This window comes from Garra rufa, chromosome 12 (assembly GCF_049309525.1).
Source record: "Garra rufa chromosome 12, GarRuf1.0, whole genome shotgun sequence".
Classification (NCBI taxonomy): domain Eukaryota; kingdom Metazoa; phylum Chordata; class Actinopteri; order Cypriniformes; family Cyprinidae; genus Garra; species Garra rufa.
In genome coordinates this window covers 30,973,914-30,994,167 of record NC_133372.1, presented here as the reverse complement: position 1 = coordinate 30,994,167, position 20,254 = coordinate 30,973,914, and the positions used below count along the sequence as shown (strand labels likewise).

Genomic DNA, 20,254 nt, shown 5'->3' with positions numbered 1-20,254 from the left:
CTTCTAAACTTTCTATTCATCAGTGAAACCTGAAAAAAAATTATACTCAGCTATTTCAACAAAATAATAAGCAGTAAATCAGAATATTAAAATGATTTCTGAAGAATCATGTGACTGCAGTGATGATGCTAAAACTTCAGCATTGAAATCACAGGAATAAATTACATTTTAAAATATATTTGAATAGAAAACAGTTATTTGAAATAATAAAAATATTTCAGAATTTTACTATTTGCTATTTGCTGTGCTTTGGATCAAACAAATGCAGACTTGGTGAGCAGAAGAGACTTTTTTTTAATTTTTAAAACATTAAAAATCTTTTGACTGGTAGTGTATAAACACGTCATAACTTGCCATTATAAAATGAGAAGACAAGCAGTTAAAAATAAATCTGCAGTGGGTTTCGAAAGTAGGTCAAAAGGTTCACTTGAGATAAAGCGAGCTCACTATCTGATGGTACAGTTCACGTTTTGCATTACAGTTGCAGTTTGCATTACAGTTTTGTTCTGTAACATTTTTAATTTGTTCATAATGTCCTTTTAGTTTGTCTCTTCAAAACGTTTAGAAAACAATAAATCATTTTATGACAGAAACTTGCGCAAAAACAAAATGCACGATATGTTTTTTCAAGACTTTTATGTGAAGGAAATTTGAAATTAGCGCAAATGTTTTGTCTGGCGGTGTTGGTTTGTTGTGTCTCGTTTGTTTGGGGCCGTCCATAGGTGGCAGTAAAGCTCCCGCCCGCGTTATTATTGCTCACTCGGCACCACAGAAGTAGCATCTGAAGCGATGGAGGCGGCAACAGGGGAATTCATAATAAATGTAATAATGAAAATAAAATAAATTAACGTGAACTCAGCCCTAAATTCGACCCATGCTATCGGATTATATTCGAGAGATATACGCATATTTTTCTCTGACATGTAACGTTAGCGAAAATCCTTGTCAGGGGTATCTTGTTTTGCTAGCCGCAGCTGTTGACAACGGCTCGCCTCTGTCAGCATCACAACTATAAAACAGGTTTGTGTTTATAAATCTATCTATCTATCTATCTATCTATCTATCTATCTATCTATCTATCTATCTATCTATCTATCTATCTATCTATCTATCTATCTATCTATCTATCTATCTATCTATCTATCTATCTATCTATCTATCTATCTATCTGTCTATCTGTCTATCTATCTAGTGACACAAAGCAAAGGCAATAGTTTTTTTCCATGTGTTTCAGTTGAACCTTGAATCATCAGAATGGCTCACTGGAGCAGGTTTGAGAAGGAGCTAGAGCAGGAGACCAGGAGACTCATCTCACATTTTACTTCCATCCAGGATGAAGAAGATCAAAACTTTCAAATGGCTCTGAAATTTGCCTGGTCAAATTTCAAGTAAGTATTTTTCAAATGCATTTATTGGTCCATTTATTTATCACTTTAATGGCTTGCATATACACTACCAGTCAAACGTTTTTGAACAGTAAGATTTTTAATGGTTTTATAGAGAATTCTCTTCTGCTCACCAAACCTGCATTTATTTGATCCAAAATACAGCAAAAGGAGTAATATTGTGAAATATGTTTTACTATTTAAAATAAATAAGTTAGTGTCACATGATCCTTCGGAAATCTGGGGAAGAAATGATAGAAATTAGTAATTTTATTTGGCAAGGATGCTTTAAATTGATCAAAATTGATGATAAATACATTTATAATGTTACAAAAGATTTCTGTTTCAAAAAATTGCTGTTTCTCTGAACTTTCTATTCATTAAAGAAACCTAAAAAAATTATACTCAGCTGTTTTCAGCATAATAATAATAAAATGATTTTTGAGCGGCAAATCAGAATATAAAAATTATTTCTGAAGGATCATGTGACTGGAGTAATGATGCTAAAAATTCAGCTTTGAAATCACAGGAATAAATTATATTTTAAAATATATTAAAATAGAAATGACTTATTTTAAATTACAAATATTTAAAAATTATACTGTTTTTGCTGTACTTTTGAGCAAAAAAAAAATGCAGGCTTGGTGAGCAGAAGAGACTTCTTTAAAAAAAAAAAAAACATTAAAAAACCTTTGACTGGTAGTATATTTGTGAACAGGACGCTGAAGACACACACCAAAATATCTTATGTAAATGAGTTTGGAGCCCTAGCTTGAATTAAAGCAAGATTTTTTTTTTTTGCACATAAAAGCAGTGGGAAGCTCTCATCATGTTTTTTCCCCTCCTGATAGGTTTCATCGTTTTCTTGATGTCAACAGACATAATGTACAGCGCTCCATTAATGGGTAGGAAGTCTGAAGCTTTAAACAATGTTGATATGCTGATATTATGATATTTTTGCTATTAATTATTGTGATTTCTCATTCTCTCAGGATTCATGAGAAACTCATGATCCACTCTGACTTAAGTAAAGCAGAGAGTTGGTCACGGCTAACTGAAGAATTTCTCAGTTCTCCTCTTCCTAATACTGAGGGAACCAAGGTGAGATAACACTAAAATCATTCCCACAATACTTAGAACGCTACATATGTTAAACATCTTTATTACTTTGTCTGTTTTCAGACTGATGTCCACTTTAGTGTGCTGGCTTTATTGCTCCATCTGTCTGACTCTCCATGCAACACGAATTACTGCGAAAGACCTAGATTGAAAGAAACAGGTTTGATTTACTTTGTATGTTTATTTTGTCAACACATGCATACTGTTGGACAATACTACTAATGATATATCTACAATTAATGCTTATTTCTTTCAGAGAAAGAGGACACGTTTGATTGGGCCAAATACCTTATGGAAGGAGAAGATATTGACACTGGACCATTTCCAGACACTCCAGTGAGTGAACGCTATTACACTATTATTGTGTGATTAGATCTGGTCTAGTATCATATACTAAAAGGCTGTGCGATATGGCATATAATTGCTTTGTCAATACTATTTAGCATATTAACCTAAACATGTATGTATTTACTCTTTAATTAAAAAGTATTTTTTTTAAATCAGAGGAGCCATGTTTTTTGACTTTAGAAGTCATTTTAAATTTTTTAAGCATAAACATACTGGCAAAAATACTGACAGAATCTACTTTAAACAACCAAGCCATTATATAAATAGCAGTGTTATATTTGTATCTCCGATGTACTATTATAGTTTTTGTTAACATTTTGAATTAAATTTTATTTAAATTAAAATGTTTAAAGAAATACTGCCATTCAAAAGTTTGGGATCAGTACGATTTTTAATGTTTTCAAATAAAGTCTTTTCTGCTCATCAAGGCTGTTTTTATTTGATTAAAAATACAGAAAAAAACTGTAATATTGTCACAATCTTATTAACACTATACAAGTAGTGTTTTTTGATTTTAATATATTCTAAAATAGAATTTATTTCTGCAATGCAAAGCTATATTTTCAGCATCATTACTGTAGTCTTCAGTGTCACATGGTCATTCAGAAATCATTCTAATATGCTGATTTATTATCAATGTTGGAGACAGTTGTGCTGCTTAGTATATATATTTTTTTTGGAACCTGTGATACTTTTTTCAGGATTCTTTGATGAATAAAATGTTAAAAAGAACAGCATTTATTTAAAAAAGATTTTTTTGTTACAGTATACACTACTGTTCCAAATTTGGGCCCAGTAAACTTTTCTCTTTTTTGTTTGAAAGAAATTAATACTTTTATTCAGCAAGGATGTCTTAAATAAATTTGAAAAAGTGATAGCAAAGACTTATATTGTCAGAAAATATTTATGTTGTGAATAAATGCAGTTCTTTTTAACTTTTTATTCATCAGAGAATCCTGAACAAAAAGTATCACAGGTTCCAAAGAAATATTAGGCAGCACAACCATTTCCAACATTGATAATAAAGCAGCATATTAGAATGATTTCTAAAGGATCATGTGACACTGAGGGCTGGAGTAATGGCTGATGAAAATTCAGCTTCACGTCACAGAAATAAATTATTTTTCAAATTATAATAAAATAGAAAACTGTTTTTTTAAATTGCTATAATATTTCATAATATTACTTTTTTCTGTATTTTTGATCAAATAAATGGATCTTTGATGAGCACTAGAGAGAAAAAAAACCAATAAAATTTTTGAACAGCAGTGTAATTTCTGTTTATTAGTTTTAGTTTATTTACTTTAAATTGTTGTTATATGTTAAGTTAAACTAAATGATATTGATGAATAAAAATGATAAATTGTTGCTTTGACAGCTACCTGAACTATTTTATTTTACATAATGAAAAAAAAATTTGTTTTTGTTTTTTTCATTCCCAATATAATAATACATAGTAATTAACATTAACAATAATTAGCATTATTAATTATTTGCTTGCATGCTTAATGAAACATTTTAAACAGTGCTATTCTACATTCTATTTTCTTTTCTATTCTATTCTATTTTTGCAGGTATGGTCTGAGGAAGAGAGTGAAGAAGAAGATAGCCAGCAGCCCCTGAGCAGAGAGGATTCTGGTATACAGGTGGACAGGACACCACAGGAGGACCATGAGCAGAATGACAAGTGTGTCCAAGTCACCTGGACCGGTATAGGACAGCATCAGCACATTTTCTCATAGTAGTCCTCAGGTATCTTCTAGAACTCCTAGTTCTCACTGTGTCTTGTACTTGTAGTGGGTGAGCCAGACTCCAGGGCTTGGTTGGAGCAGCATATTGTCACTTCATACTGGGTTCCCAACTCTCCCCGCTTTCCACACAGCCTCCACTTACATTCCAACCTCTACAATGTCTGGTAAGACATTTTCGCTTGTCATGTCATTCTTGTTAAGGCCATTCATTTGGACTTTTTGTCATGATTTAATAAGATTTTAGATGGAAATGCTGATTAAGCTTTGAATTAAGTTTATTTGAGAGTTAATTTTGTTATTTTGTATATCACTGTGTTTCTCTTCAGGGATCAGCACTTGTATAACACTGGGCCTCTCTACCTACCTGAGGAGAAGTCTTTTGTTACAGAGACACAAGTGATTCGGGAAACTCTTTGGTATGATGTTGACTACTGTATATCTGTCCGAAGTTTTCAATATTTTTTTGTTTTTTGATGGTTTTAGATGTTTTTATTGTCATCAAAAGCTTATTTATTTGACAAAAAATGCAGTATTATTGGGAAATATTTTTTTACGATTTTATGGAACTTAAGAATTTATTTAAAAATGATTTTACATTTTCAGCAACAATTAATTTAGTTTTCACATGGTCCTTTAAAAGTCAGTCTAATGTGCTCTTTTGGTGCTCAGTTATTTTCAGTTACTATTGGTTCAGTTATTAAAGGAGAAGTCCACTTCCAGAACAAAAATGTACATATAATTTACTCACCCCCTTGTCATCCAAGATGTTCATGTCTTTCTTTCTTCAGTCGACAAGAAATTATGTTTCTTGAGGGAAAGCGTTTCAGGAATTATCTCTATATAATGGATTTCAATGCTGCCCCCAAGTTTGAACTTCCAAACTGCAGTTTATATGCAGCTTCAAATGGCTCTGAATGATCCCAGCTGAGGAAGAAGGGTCTTATCTAGTCTCAGCCTCAGACGTCACGCCCACGCAACGTTGGCTAAACGTCTGATTCAATATGGTACACTTAACTGGAAACACTTCAGGAATGTCGAAGTCGTCATCTGATTAGTTGAATTTGACCGGATTTCCGGAAGACGCGAGTGTCGCGTTTATTTTCAGTCCGCCGGGAAACAAAGCGCAGACTGATTTACTCGGCGTTTTGCTAAAATGTGCTTATGTAGACGCCATTGTTGTTATACACATTTGCGACATTCGCGAACAAATTACTGACTTACTGCTTGTTCTCCCTCGTCTTCGTTATCTTTCAGTGCTGGTTATTTCAATGACTGACTTGTTGCATGCCAGTCTGTTGTTGTGGGGGGCATTTCGATGCACAGAAACGTGACGCGGAAGGAAACGAGCTGTGATTGGTTGTTTGACATGTTGATCAAACGGTCTTATGGGCGGGACTTGGCCAATGAAAGCTGCCATGAGTTCCAGACCTTCAGCCATCAGTCTGAAGGTCTGGCTACGCGAGACTAGGTCTTATCTAGCAAAACGATCTGTCATTTTCTAAACAAATTGACAATTTATATACTTTTTAACCTCAAGCGCTCATCTTGTCTACATGAACTAGTGTTTTTTTGGTTCAATATGGTCAATACAGTTAGGGTATGTCGAAAAACTCCCATTTCGTTTTCTTCTTCAATGTCAAAATCGCCCCACATCACTGTTTTACATCTTTTTTTTGTAAAGGGCGTTTGATCTACTTTGCATGTTAACATTGTAAACACTGGGTCGGTACTTCTGCAGTAATTTAGAAAGATTTTGAAGTTGGGGAAGAAAATGAGATGGGCCTTTTTCCACATAGCCTAACTGTATTGGCCGGAAAAAAATGCAGACTTAGACAAGATGAGCATTTGAGATTAAAAAGTATATAAATTGTCAATTTGTTTTGAAAATGACCAATCGTTTTGCTAAATAAGACTATATTGTATATAAGAAAATAATGCTTAATTTTACTGTATTTTCCATCAAATAAATGCAAAAGATCATTCAAGACATTAAAAAAATTAACAAAAGCATATATTTATTTTTATTATCTCTTTTTTTAATGTACAGTCAATCTAAAACACCAGATACTGTTTATTTAATTTATTTGATATAGTTTAGTAAGTGGTAATAAAATATGACAAGACCTCTGAGTTAAACTTTGTCAGGCCAAATTCTTCTGCATAATCACAAAAGAAGTACAGTCAAACCAAAATGTATTCAGACACCTTCAAAAGTTTACAGTTTATTTGCTATAGTTTAGAAAATGGTAATAAAATATGACAAAAACTCAGGAGTTCAATTGTGTCAGAACAAATTAATCTTGATATAGTCTGATAACTTTGATAGAAAAGTATGTAAAAAAAAAAACATGGTCAGGTCAAAGTGTCAAATCTAGTTTTTGGTTCCAAATTTATCAGTTTTACTGGTAGTCCACTGTATGAAGAATTTTTGGGTATAATATGTCACAGTTTACTTTATTTTGCTATCCCCACTTACATAAAAGAACTACTGTATAGTGTCCTGCACCCACTAGTAAAAACATATCAAAAAATTATATTCTGGTGTCTGAATCTATTTTGGTTTGACTGTTTGACTGTATCTGATCGTCATGATTACAGTTAATAACGTGGACAGACATGTTCTTACCAAAAGTTTGTGAAGATTACATATGTGGAAAAGGATTTGAATACAAGTTGAAACCTGTAGGGAATGAGCAGTTCTGGAATGGAGTTTTTTTTTTTTAAGATTACATCTGTACTGGTTGCTACCACATGAATGTTTACTTACCCAGAAGAGAATGTATCACAAAGACGATTGATTGCTCATATCAAGGTTTTCGCCGCAGACAAGATCATATGTTTTTTTTTCTGCCTCTCCTCAGGCTCTTCTCCGGTGTAAAGAAACTTTTCATTTTCCAGCACAATGATGGCAAGGTGACTGTGAGGAATGATGTGGTGGTCACACATCTTACTAATGTGAGTGGAGACTGTTTTCCACTATTCCTTGTCAAGCCTTAAAGGAGAAGTCCGGTGTGATATTGACCTAAAGTGTGTTGAATCATGATACCGAGTGTGAACTTACCCTTCATAGCTCATCTCGGCTTGTCCACTGCAGTCCGAAATCTGGCGTTTGTTAGCCGATGCTAACAACAGGTTGTCAATGAGGGTGAATAGGGCATCGGACTAGCCATGTAAATAAATCACTGTTTTACACCATTTACGAGGCACAAAGTAGCGCCACACTTCATTGGTAGACTTCCAAGGGCCCTGACATTTAAAACGAGACAATGAGAACTTTGAAAAAGCACTGGTAGTTTACTTACAAGAAGATTTATACAGACATTCCCCTTAGTAAAATTACCGGTCGCCGCCATCTTGAATTTAGTCACGATAAGTCGAGTGACAAGCAGGAAGGAACTTATCAGGTTATCAACTTATCAGGTTGTAGTTTCCTTCATGCTCGACACTCGACTTATCGTGACTAAATTCAAGATGGCGGCGACCGGTAATTTTACACTCGGGTAAGTTCACACTCGCTATCATGATTCAACACACTTTAGGTCAATATCACACCGGACTTCTCCTTTAATTTATGGGGTTTGTTATTTAAATGTCTGTATTTATTGGGATAAACATGTAATTAAAAAAATATTGCATAAAGTGACAAATGACAGATTTTATTGGAGAGAAAAAAATATATAATTGACAATATATCAGTTTCATTTAAAGATTTTTTTTAAATGTACAGTACAGACCAAAAGTTTGGACACACCTTCTCATTCAAATGAATGAGAAGGTGTGTCCAAACTTTTGGTCTGTACTGTATATTTTTGTTTATTAAAGTTTTTACTCTACATTTGTGCAGTTTTCAGTGGGTTAGTGATATTTTTTAAATATATATAAATTAATAAATAAATATTTTTTAAATGGGGTTTTTATACAAAAACTGCTTTATGTAGAATTCACTTTATAAAAGACCCACATTTCTAACTTTAATTCATGGGGATAACATGGATAATTTCATATGGTTTAGTGTAAGATTTTTGCCCATCTTTTGGAAAATCCAGTTTTAAAAGTAAAAAAAACAACTACAAATAACTTTTACCAGTAGGTGGCTGCAGAGCTCCACTATTTGCTATTTGCTATTTGACCACCTGAAAGATATTTTTTCACAAGTTTTTTCAGTTGAATTCATATCTACAGTACAGACCAAAAGTTTGGACACACCTGAATGAGAAGGTGTGTCCAAACTTTTGGTCTGTACTGTATATTATTAACTAATTTCCCTTTGGGTAATAATAAAGTATTTCTGATTGACTAAGACAAAATTAGATGCTTTTAATTCAATTTTAATAAGCTATTGTCATATTACGATAACAAATGTAAGACTGTTTGAACTGTTATTAAAAATACTTCTAAAATTGTGCAAAAGAGAACCAAATGATTGGTTCAAAGTGCTGTTTTTTTTATGAATGTACATGTTTTTGTACAGAACTGTCTTCACTCTGTACTGGAGCACATAGCAGCCTATGGGCAGGCTGTTTCCCGACTGCAAAAGTTTATTGATGAAGTGACCGGCCACAATGCAGAGCCCTGTCTTCCAGGTCTTACCTCTTCTTCCTCCTCCTCCTCAACCTCCAAGAAGAGCTCTGATCCTCCCTTCAGGACCTACCAAGCGTTCGTGTGGGCCTTGTATAAATACTTCACCAGCTTTAAAGAGGAGCTCAATAATATTGAGAGAGACATTATTGCCAAAGGTTGGTTTTCTTTGTGTCTACATATGTTTTTTTAAGTTTTTAAAAAACCTTTAAAGGATTTTTGGAGTATGTTTTACACGAAAATACTATTTCAGTATACTTCATAATTTCACATTTCATTCAGTGTGTTACTTGCTGTTTCTTTGTAATTCTTGGTAATTATGTGTAATTTACTAGCAGTTTCTAAATTAAAGTTGTTTTAAAGGATTAGTTCACTTCCAGAATAAAAATGTCCTGATAATTGCTCACCTTCATGTTATCCAAAGATGCTCATGTCTTTCTTTCTTCAGTTTCAAAGATATTAAGGTTTTGGAAGAAAACATTCCAGGATTTTTCTCCATGTAATGGACATCAATGGGACCCAACAGATTGAAGGTCCAAATTGCAGTTTCATTGCAGCTTTACAATCAGGGCTCTACACGATCCCAGTCGAGGAATAAGGGTCTTACCTAGCGAAATGATCGGTAATTTTCTAAAAAAAAAATGTAGGTGGAAGTACCAACCTAGTGTTTATAAAGCGAATGATCATTTCGCTAGATAAGACCCTTATTCCTCGCCTGTGATCATGTAGAGCCCTTTGAAACTGCACTTTGGACAGTCAACCTGTTGGGTCCCATTGAAGTCTATTATATGGAGAAAAATCCTGGAATGTTTTCCTCAAAAACATTTGTTTCTTTGCAAATGAAGATAGAAAGTCATGAACTTCTTAGATGACATGAATAAGCAAATTATCAGGAAATTTTAATTCTGAAAGTGTACTAATCCTTTAGTAAGTAAATCCTACAGCTGTCTTTTTCAGTGTGTAAATGTATTATTTTAAGTGATGTGAGTTTAACATGTTGACTTAATTAATTAGTTATTAAAAAATAACGTGATGAAGATATTTTAACGCAGTTAGCGCATTGGTCCCTGCCCCAGGACCTGTACATCATCTTATATATCTTCATACAGTTGACTGTTGACAAATATGATGCAGTCCAACAACTCTGGAAATGCAGTTATGACCTAAAATTCAAGATATTGGTGCTAAAAATGCCCCTGTATGTGTTTTGTCTCATTTATATCACACAATATCACACTGGCAGCAAGAGCAATATTACACGAGTGCTAATTACTAAAGCTACAATTTGCAGTGTCTACTTGATACTTTCTCAGTTAACACAATAATAGTTTTAAATAATCTTTTGTGGGTATTTTCACAGTCAAATTTATTTTGCGATTAATTAGATTAATTAAAGGGTTACTCCACCCCAAAATGAAAATTTTGTCAATAATCACTTACCCCCATGTAGTTACAAACTCGTAAAGGCTTTATTCGTCTTTGGAACACAATTTGAGATATTTTGGATGAAAACCGAAAGGTTTTCAGTCCCATTGACTGCCAGGTAAATACCACTGTCAAGGCCCAGAAAAGTTTGAAAGACGTCGTCAAAATAGTCCGTCTGCCATCAGTGGTTCAAATGTAATTTTACGAAGCTAGGAGAATAATTTTTGTACAGAAGGAAAACAAAAATAACGACTTTATTCAACAATTTGTCTCCTCCGCGTCACTGTAACACATTTTTGGATAGTATCCCCTGAACGCCAACATCGTATGGTGTTCTCTGTCAGCTGCAACACACAGATATGTTTTCTACATTTATTTACGCTGTGATTCAAACGAAAATGGTGTATCCGAGTGACACAGCTGACAGAGAAAAGTGCACCAGGCTTGTGCACAATTCAGAATTTCAGAATTGGCCGCCATTCAATTCATGAGTTGGAATTTGAATTGAATTGACTCCGCCCCACAGTAAGTTGAATTTGAGTTGGAGTTGGAATGACAGGAAGTGGAATTAAATTCATGGCAATTCAAAGACATTCCACACAGTCATAGAACAGAAAGAATGTGTTGAATCTCACATACAATTACATTAATTTTGTAATTTAAAAGCATAATTTCATTACACATAACTAGTCACTCCTCAACCCTGCATACATTTTGTTCCAACATATAGATAATGATCAAATTCTTGAAATAAATTACTCCCTCAATGTTTGATTAGTTTTGTTCAAAATGTTATTTTCATTTCAAAGTAATCAAATAACACAATGTAATCTGTACAGGTAGTTCAAACTAATATCATTTATAGAATATGTAATGAAATCATATCTGACATATATTGTAAAGCTTCATTGTTAAACACTTCACTTATGTATATGAATTTCTTTGGATTTGTATTGAATTGAAATTCTGCTTCCTTTAATTCAAATTCGAATTGTAATTCTAGATCCTGTTTTTGACATCAATTCAAATTCAAGAATTGAATTGGAATTTAGGAGTCATTCTCAATTCAATTCTGAATTGTGCACAAGCCTGAAGTGCACGTTGTTTGCGTCCAGGGGATACTATCCAAAATGGCGCTGCGGTGATGCAGAGGATACAAACTGTTTAATAAAGTCGTTATTTTTTGTTTTCTTCGCGTACAAAAAGTATAAGCATAGCATCGTAAAATAATGGTTGCACCACTGATGGCAGATGGACTATTTTGATGACGTCTTTCATACTTTTCTGGGCCTTGACAGTGGTATTTACCTGGCAGTCAATGGGACAGCCACAAAGCTTCATCCAAAATATTTTAAATTGTGTTCCAAAGATGAATAAAGCTTTTAATGACAAAATTTTCATTTTGGGGTGGAGTAATCCTTTAACATTGAATATTAACAGTTTATTAACAATTAATTAGATTAAAATTTTCATTCGACTGACAGACCTAATTATTTTTGTGTTATTATAGTATTAATTCTATGGGTGATTCTTTATAGATGAGACAGTGACTCTGTCATCTGTGCTGGTACGGTTAAGTCCGCATCTGGCTCAGATCACCATGCTGCACAGGGTTTTCTGCACAGGAGTGGCTGAGGTGCCGCCCGGAACACCCAATGTATTACGAGCCTCACATTTACTCAACACCCTCTACAAGGCCATAATAGAGTATGACACTGTGGGCGAGGCCTCCGAGCAGTCTGTAAGTGTTTCTGATTTCGCCGTTGAGCATTAGATGCATAAATGTGTACATTTATCAATGTACCACTCTTCTTTTCTGCTAATTATTAAAAGATCACAAAATAATGCAGTTTTTCCCACTTCCTTTCAGGTGGCACTCCTTTTCTCTCTCTGGGTGGAAACAGTCAGGCCATACCTTGAGATTGTAGATGAATGGATCGTTCATGGTCACTTATTTGACCCCGCCAAAGAGTTTATAATTCAAAGGTACTAAAAACTTAAATGTCTATATACACTACCATTTAAAAGTTTGGGGTCAGTTTTTTTTTTTACACAAAAATGCTAATAAAACAGAGAATTTGTGGAACCTGAAGGGTTTTTCTGAAGAACAGCAGACAGTTTAACTGTTCAGGGCAAACAAGAGACTCATTAATTCTGATTCTCAATAATTTCCAGCTGTGAATCATTCAGGTAACAACACAGTATTAAGAATTAAGTGCATGTGAACTATTGAACAGGGTCATTTTTATAAATATAACTATTATTTTATCTTGTGGACAATTTGTAAACATCTTTTATGTGAAATATCTTATTCAGGTAAGTATTAAATAAAAAATAAATAAAATGCATTTTGTATGATCCCACTTATTTTGGTCAAATAATTAACATTTTTGCAGATTCTGCAAGGTGTATGTAAACTTTTGACTTCAACTGTAAATAAATATATGTAAATGTTTATTAGGAACAAGGATGTACCAGTAAACCACAGGGACTTCTGGTACGCTACCTACACACTGTATAGCGTGTCTGAGACGGTGGAGAGCGAGGAGAGGCTCAGCGACGCTGCCAGTGGAAGCTCTGGTGGAGAGCAGGCATCCAGCAGCCGACAGCATACCATGGTGTCCTTCCTCAAGCCTGTTCTCAAGCAGATCATCATGGCTGGCAAATCTATGCAGCTGCTGAAGAACCTGGACTGCAAGGAGACCGAGCAGCCGGATGGCTCTTCCAGAGGTCAGTGTCAGAGAGGATAAGATTCAACTAAGTTTATTTTTAGTAGTAGTTTCAGTGCTTATTTTGTATTGCATAAGACATTTGTTCCCTCTGCCTATGGTGACACATGCAATATAATACAAAGTTGTCAAATATAACAACACAGCACTGTAGCACTTACCGACAATGACGTGCTATGAATGTACTAGTGCTGCTACATTTAGCAGCAACTTGGCATCCATGGACATGTATGATTCAGAATCATGAACTGTATCTACGTAGATCTGGCGTCAGCAGGAGGTTGCGTCAGAGAACAGCAAATCACCAGCCTGTGTTCATGGCACAGACTTAACATTATATTCAAGGCCTTTGTTGATTAAAACTGACAATACACTACCAGTCAAAAGTTTTTTTATGTTTTTTTTTAAAGAAGTCACATCTGGTCACAAAGCCTGCATTTGTTTAATAAAAAATACAGCAAAAGCAGTAATATTGTGAAATATTTTTACTATTTAAAACAATGGCTTTCTGTCTGAAAATAAATATAAAAGTCATTTATTCCTGTAATCAAAGCTAAATTTTCAGTCCTCATTGTCACATTATCCTTCTATTAATAATCATTCTAAAATGCTAATTTGCTGTTCAAGAAACATTGAAGCATTTATCTGAAATAAGAGGCTTTTGTAACATTATACACTATACCATTCAAAAGCTTGGAGTCAGTATAATTTTTTGGGGGAAAGAAATGATAGAAAATAATACTTTTATTTAGCAAAGATGCTATAATTTGATCAAAAGTGATGATAACGACATTTCAGATAAATGCTGTTCTTCTGAACTTTCTATTCATCAACGAAACCTGAAACAAAATTCTACTCTATTTTGCTATTTTCAACATAATAATAATAAAAAATTTGAGCAGCAAATCAGAATATTAGAATGATTTCTGAAGGATAATGTGACTGGAGTAATGATGCTAAAAATTCAGCTTTTGAAAACTTTTGACTGGTAGTGTATATTTCTTATTTTAATTTTATTTTAACTAGTCTTGAAAAGCCTGAAAATATTTCTATACCGAATATACAGTTTTAATATCAAGCTCTAAACAATTTTAAAAAGAAATGGCTGAGAATTGGCAAGTTAAAAATATATAAAAAAATGTTTTTGTGATCTATTCCCAAAATCACAAACAAGTGGACAAGTCAAATAAATTCATCATTGAATCCTGAAGAACATTAAGTTCTTGAATGCCCTGAATTACAGAATGCAACTATTTTAATTTAGTTATTTTATATTGATACTCCTGTCTTTAAATAAAAAAAATGAAAACAAGCAGTTGTGTCATTAAAGCAGAAATACCAGAAATATTTTATGAGACGCTTACATGCTGTTCCTTCAAATATTATCTTAGACAAAGAAGGCCTTGGAGTCAAACTCAAATGAGAGGCTAATTTAATTTGAAATATCTTTAGTGTTTCATACAGACTGTTCTGCTGTTATTTGCAAGAGGTACTACTTATTTCAGTGTTGTGGATGTCAGAAATACCCACTCTAAAAGTCAAATGAGGAAAGAAATATGTGGTTATTTTAAAAGTGAATTGAATAGCTCCTTCCTGTTTAATAAAGCGGTTCATTCCAACATAATACATTGATGGTCTAAAGTCATTTTCTCTAATTCTAGTTTTCTAGTTTCTATTTTTTGTTGTTGCATGCTCACATTTTTATATTAGTAAAGACTTTTTGTTTCCTATAGCTTAAGTAATTAATAATGAGTGATTTCTGTCTCTCTGCAGATGCCGAAAGAAAGAGTCTGTACACTCTCTTCTTGGAATCAGTGCAGACACGTCTTCGGCATGGAGAAGATTCACCCACAAGTACGGTTACCGAGCAACAGGCCACTAAGAAGAGTCTGATCAAGATGCAGTCCATTGTAGCACGTCATCTGGAGCTGGACGACATCCATGACCCCCTGCTGGCCATTAATTTTGCAAGGTAACAGCAGAATACAGAATAAATCATTTGACGTCACTGAAGTTCACACAGAGAGCAAAGATGTTCAATATAGATTTGTGGTTTCAGACACTAAACTATGTTTGGTCAGTCACAATTTCATTAGCTTGTTTTCCATTGAGGTAATGTGTGTTATCTCTTGCAGGCTTTATTTAGAGCAGAATGACTTCCATGAGAAATTCTCTGGCGGCAGTGTGATTTTGGACCGCTCCTCTGAGTCTGTGACATGTCAGACGTTCGAGCTTACACTCCGCTCTTGTTTATATCCACATATTGAGAGGAGATACATCGAATGCTGTGGAAACCTCATGAGAACCCTGAAGAAAGACTACAGGTGAGATACTGCAGATGAATCCTTTGTGTATGTTGCTTTGTACTGCGTTTGTCCTTAAACCTCTCATTCTTTTATTATAGGCTTCTGGGCTACTTGCAGGCCATGAGAAACTACTTCCTGTTGGAGGCTGGGGATACTATGTATGATTTCTACACAGCCATCTTTGATAAAGTTTTGGAGAAGGAGAGCTGGCAGCAGCTGGCATTCCTCAATGTGCAGCTGCAAGAAGCTGTTGGACAGCGCCACCCAGAGGACAGCAACCGGTACTGCACATACATCTCTAGAGATCCTGTGGTTTACCATTAAACCCTACCTGATACCACGCAGTATCCTGTGGTTAATTTATCTTTCTGACTCTCACATCTTTCTCATGATTCCAGGTTGTCTATATTTCTTGAAACTATCGATCCTGCAAGAAAAAAACAGCCAGTGAATAACCTTGATGGTCTTACGCTAAGTTATAAGGTTACAAACTCACAATTTAATTTTGACATTTTGAACATTTTTGCTTATGTTTTAAAGCTTGTAATAACACAATAAATTATACAAATCTACACAAATGTTTGTTTCGTTTTTGTGATAGTCATTTATATATATTATGCATTCTATATGAGTTGCTTCTTATTTCTCTCAACAGGTTCCATGGCCTGTAGATATTGTTATTAGTTCAGAGTGCCAGAAAATCTACAATCAGGTCTTCCTTTTGCTGCTTCAGATCAAATGGGCTAAATATAGCCTGGACACATTACGATTCAGTGGTAAGTTATGATTTCTTTTCTGAAGTTTTTAATACTTTTGTTTATTTGTAATAAAAAGAGAAAAGTAAAAGTAGTGGTCTAGTGGATATTATTACAAAAAGGATACGGTATTAAATGGCAATAAGATATATATATATACACTGCTATTCAAAAGTTTGAGATTTTTAAAGATGCTTTTTTTTTAAGAATCTCTTCTGCTAATCAAGGCTGCATTTAATTAGATCAAAAATACAGAAAAAACTGTTATATTGTGAAATATTATTACAATTTAAAATATATTGATTTCTGTGATGCAAAGCTGAATTTTCAGCATCATTACTCCAGTCTTCAGTGTCACACGATCCTTCAGAAATCATTCTTATATGCTGATTTTTTTTATCATTGTTGGAAACAGATGTGCTGTTTAATGTTGTTTTGGAACTTGTGATATTTTTGCAAGATTCTTTGATGAATAAGTTTAAAAGTACAGCATTTATTTTAAGTAAACATCTTTTCTAACAATATAAGTCTTTACTATCACTTTTGATCAATTTAGCACACCCTAGCTGTATAAAAGTAAAATTTCTATCAAAAAAGAAAGGGAAAAAAGACTGACCCCAAACCTTTGAACAGTAGTGTATATTGTTAAAAAAGATTTCTTAAATAAAAATGCTGTTTTATTCATAAAAAGAATCCTGAAAAGGTTTCACAGGTTCCAAAAAAATATTAAACAGCACAACTATTTTCAATATTTGATAATAAATCAGCATATTAGAATGATTTTTGAACAATGACACTGAAGACTTGAGTAATGACTGAAGAAAATTCAGCTTTGCATCACAGAAATACATTTTATTTTAAAGTATATTAAAATACAAAAACATTATTTCAAATTGCAATAATATTTCACTATATTACTGTTTTTGATCTAATAAATGCAGCCTTGATGAGCATAAGAAACTTCTTTAAAAACATTAAAAACCTTAGTAATCCCAAACCTTTGAATGGCAGTGTACTAAATAATTGTGTAACATTATAGTTCAATTTTATCTATTTTAAGTCAGCGATCACACTACTTACAGATCAGGATGTTTTTAATTCACTAGTTCATATGGGATATTAATTCAGAATACTTCCCACAGATTTGACAGTAGCTGCTAAGAGGCAAGAAGGAGGCCAGTCCGAGGAAAGCACAGCCAAAGAGCCCATAGACCAGCAGATTCACAGGATGTTTCTTCTGAGGGTCAAACTCATGCACTTCGTCAACAGCCTGCATAACTACATTATGACAAGGGTATGTCTGATATACATAAAAAAACAGAGGCTTTATTTATTTGCAGCAGAGTTCAGACTATTTTGTTTTGATTTCATTTGAATCATCCATGTATTACCTTATGGACATGTACCTTGCTACCTTTCATTCGCAGATTCTACATAGTACAGGTCTAGAATTTCAACACCAAGTACAGGAGGCAAAAGATCTGGACCAGCTTATCAAAATCCACTACAGATACTTGTCCACCATTCATGACCGATGTCTGCTCAGAGAGAAAGTAAGCTGTAAAAAAAAAAAAAAAATATATATATATATATATATATATATATGTAGATAGATAGATAGATAGATTTTGGTTAGTTTTTTCTTAAAAACTGCATGTTAAAAATTATTCAGTAAGCTGTCTTTCCCATGATGGTTGGCCTAGTTTTTCCTTTTTAACCGTTATAGACTTTTGTGTCATTTCTGATCCATCAATTCAGGTTACTGTGTCTTTTTCAGGTCAGTTTTGTCAAGGAGGCCATCATGAAAGTGCTGAATTTAGTTCTCATCTTCTCAGACAGATGGCAGGCTGGTTTTGGGGCCTGGAAGTAAGTTCAAAACTCTTACATGTATGAAATTTTGATTAGGATGAGGATTTACTTACAATTCGTTAAATATTTTCTTTCTCTCTTCAGAATCGAGTCGATTGACAAAATGGAGTCGGATTTTAAAAACTGTCACATGTTTCTGGTGACTATTTTGAACAAGGCTGTGTGCAGAGGCTCATTTCCTCATTGTAAGTGCTCCACTGCTGTGCATTCGAAAATAACACATTGAATCTCACTAACGCAGTTCAGACGTTGTCTGTATTTAAAGGATTAGTTCACTTTTACTCACTCCCATGTTATCCAAGATGTTCATGTCTTTCTTTCTTCAGTCGTAAAGAAATTATGTTTTTTGAGGAAAACATTTCAGGAATGTTCTCAATATAGTGGACTTTAATGGTGCCCGCGAGTTTGAACTTCCAAATTGCAGTTTAAATGCAGCTTTAAAGGGCTCTAAACCAAGGAAGAAGGGTCTTATCTAGTGAAACGATCAGCTTTTTTTTTTCTTTTTTTTTTAACTACAATTTATATACTTTTTTAACCTCAAGCGCTCATCTTGTCTTGCTATGCCTATAATGTTTTTTCTGGTTCAAAACTGTTAGGGTATGTCAAAAAAATCCATCTCATTTTCTCCTCCAATTTCAAAATCGTCCTACATTGCTGTTTTATCTTTTTTGTTAAGGGTGTTTGATCTTGTTTGCATGTTCACTGGGTTGGTACTTCTGCAGCGATGTAGGATGATTTTGAAATGATTTTTGAAGTAGAGGGAGAGGAGTTTTTTGACATACCCTAACTGTGTTCAGGCAGAGCTAGACAGAATCAGTGTTTGTGGTTAAAACGTATATAAATTGTAATAAAAAAAAAAAAAATTTTTTTGCTAAATAAGACCCTTCTTCTTTGGCTGTGATTGTTTACAACCTCATTTAAACTGCATTTTGGAAGTTCAAACTCGGGGCACCATATAAGTCCACCATATGGTGAAAATTCCTGAAATGTTTTCCTCAAAAAACATAATTTCTTCACGACTGAAGAAAGACAGACATGAACATCTTGGATGACAAGGGGGTGAGTAAATTATCCGTAATTTTTTTTGTTCTGGAGGTGAACTAATCCTTTAATTTCAGACGGCAGTATACTGTACTGCAAACAAGACCAGTACAACATGGAAATATTGTAAAGTATAGGTGCTGTTTGTTGTACTAACTTACAGTAATTCATTATTACAGTTATAAAAATGCAATGAGAATCATCATTTGTTTTACTCACCATATATGTGTGTGTATTCTTTTACAGTGGAGTCCTTGGCGTTGTCGCTAATGGCTGGATTTGAACAGTGTTAACGGATTGAACATGGTTTTAATCCAGAGCATTGAACACAAGACAGATTATTTATTGTCCTGCTGCATGATGGCTACTGTACTGTTCTTGTTTGCCTCTACCAGGATATTTGACATCACAGCACATGAGAGAGACAAAATCACAATAGCACTTCATTGGTACAGAAGTAGCACTTTGTGTCTGTAAACAGTGAAACTTGTGTTAAATTGTCTACTCTGTCTACAGCACAGTTGCTGCATCAACATACTTAACGTGATGTTTTGTGGACAATCTGACTGTTTGTTTTTCAGCGTTGTTGGCCTGTGTTACGGCTCAGTATGTCAGATATAAAAAGTGTCCTCAACATGCAGTGGATATGTGAAACGCACATGACATAAGCAATTTCATTTGCAGGTGATCTAATTATGTATATTACATGCAACATTAAAAAGAAAAACTTAACTCAAATTTAGTACTGTACATAATATAAACTAACTGTGAAAATTGTAGGCTACATTTGTATGCAGTTCAAACCTATATTTGTAAGTGTTGTGGTTGCTTAAAGCCTTTTTCATTGTTTCATCATGGATTGCATATTTTGCATATATTGCATATTTTAAATTAAATTGCCCTTACTTTGAGATATAATGCTGTCTCATATAGTTGTTTTATTCAGTG

The 20,254-nt window shown here is 33.9% G+C and overlaps 1 protein-coding gene across 1 annotated transcript; it reads left to right on the top strand.

Moving 5' to 3' along the window:
- Window positions 1–782: 782 nt before the first annotated feature.
- tubgcp5 (tubulin gamma complex component 5) lies at window positions 783–20,252 on the top strand. The gene is made up of 24 exons (XM_073851703.1): window positions 783–1,020; window positions 1,235–1,388; window positions 2,237–2,290; window positions 2,378–2,486; window positions 2,568–2,664; window positions 2,761–2,840; window positions 4,427–4,562; window positions 4,650–4,767; window positions 4,930–5,019; window positions 7,465–7,558; window positions 9,075–9,339; window positions 12,145–12,347; window positions 12,477–12,592; window positions 13,068–13,336; window positions 15,109–15,307; window positions 15,471–15,659; window positions 15,740–15,922; window positions 16,040–16,124; window positions 16,297–16,417; window positions 17,539–17,690; window positions 17,824–17,949; window positions 18,174–18,262; window positions 18,350–18,450; window positions 19,553–20,252. The coding sequence occupies exons 2-24, from the start codon at window positions 1,255–1,257 to the stop codon at window positions 19,597–19,599; spliced, it is 3,057 nt and encodes a 1,018-aa protein (XP_073707804.1). The 5' UTR covers window positions 783–1,020; window positions 1,235–1,254; the 3' UTR covers window positions 19,600–20,252.
- Window positions 20,253–20,254: the final 2 nt, after the last annotated feature.

Excerpts from the sequence above, each read along its gene's own strand:
- tubgcp5 (XM_073851703.1), top strand. The coding sequence starts at position 1,255 with ATGGCTCACTGGAGCAGGTTTGAGAAGGAGCTAGAGCAGGAGACCAGG. Across the intron at positions 17,950-18,173 it reads GATGTCTGCTCAGAGAGAAA|GTCAGTTTTGTCAAGGAGGC; the intron begins GTAAGCTGTAAA and ends TGTCTTTTTCAG. Across the intron at positions 18,263-18,349 it reads GCTGGTTTTGGGGCCTGGAA|AATCGAGTCGATTGACAAAA; the intron begins GTAAGTTCAAAA and ends TTCTCTCTTCAG.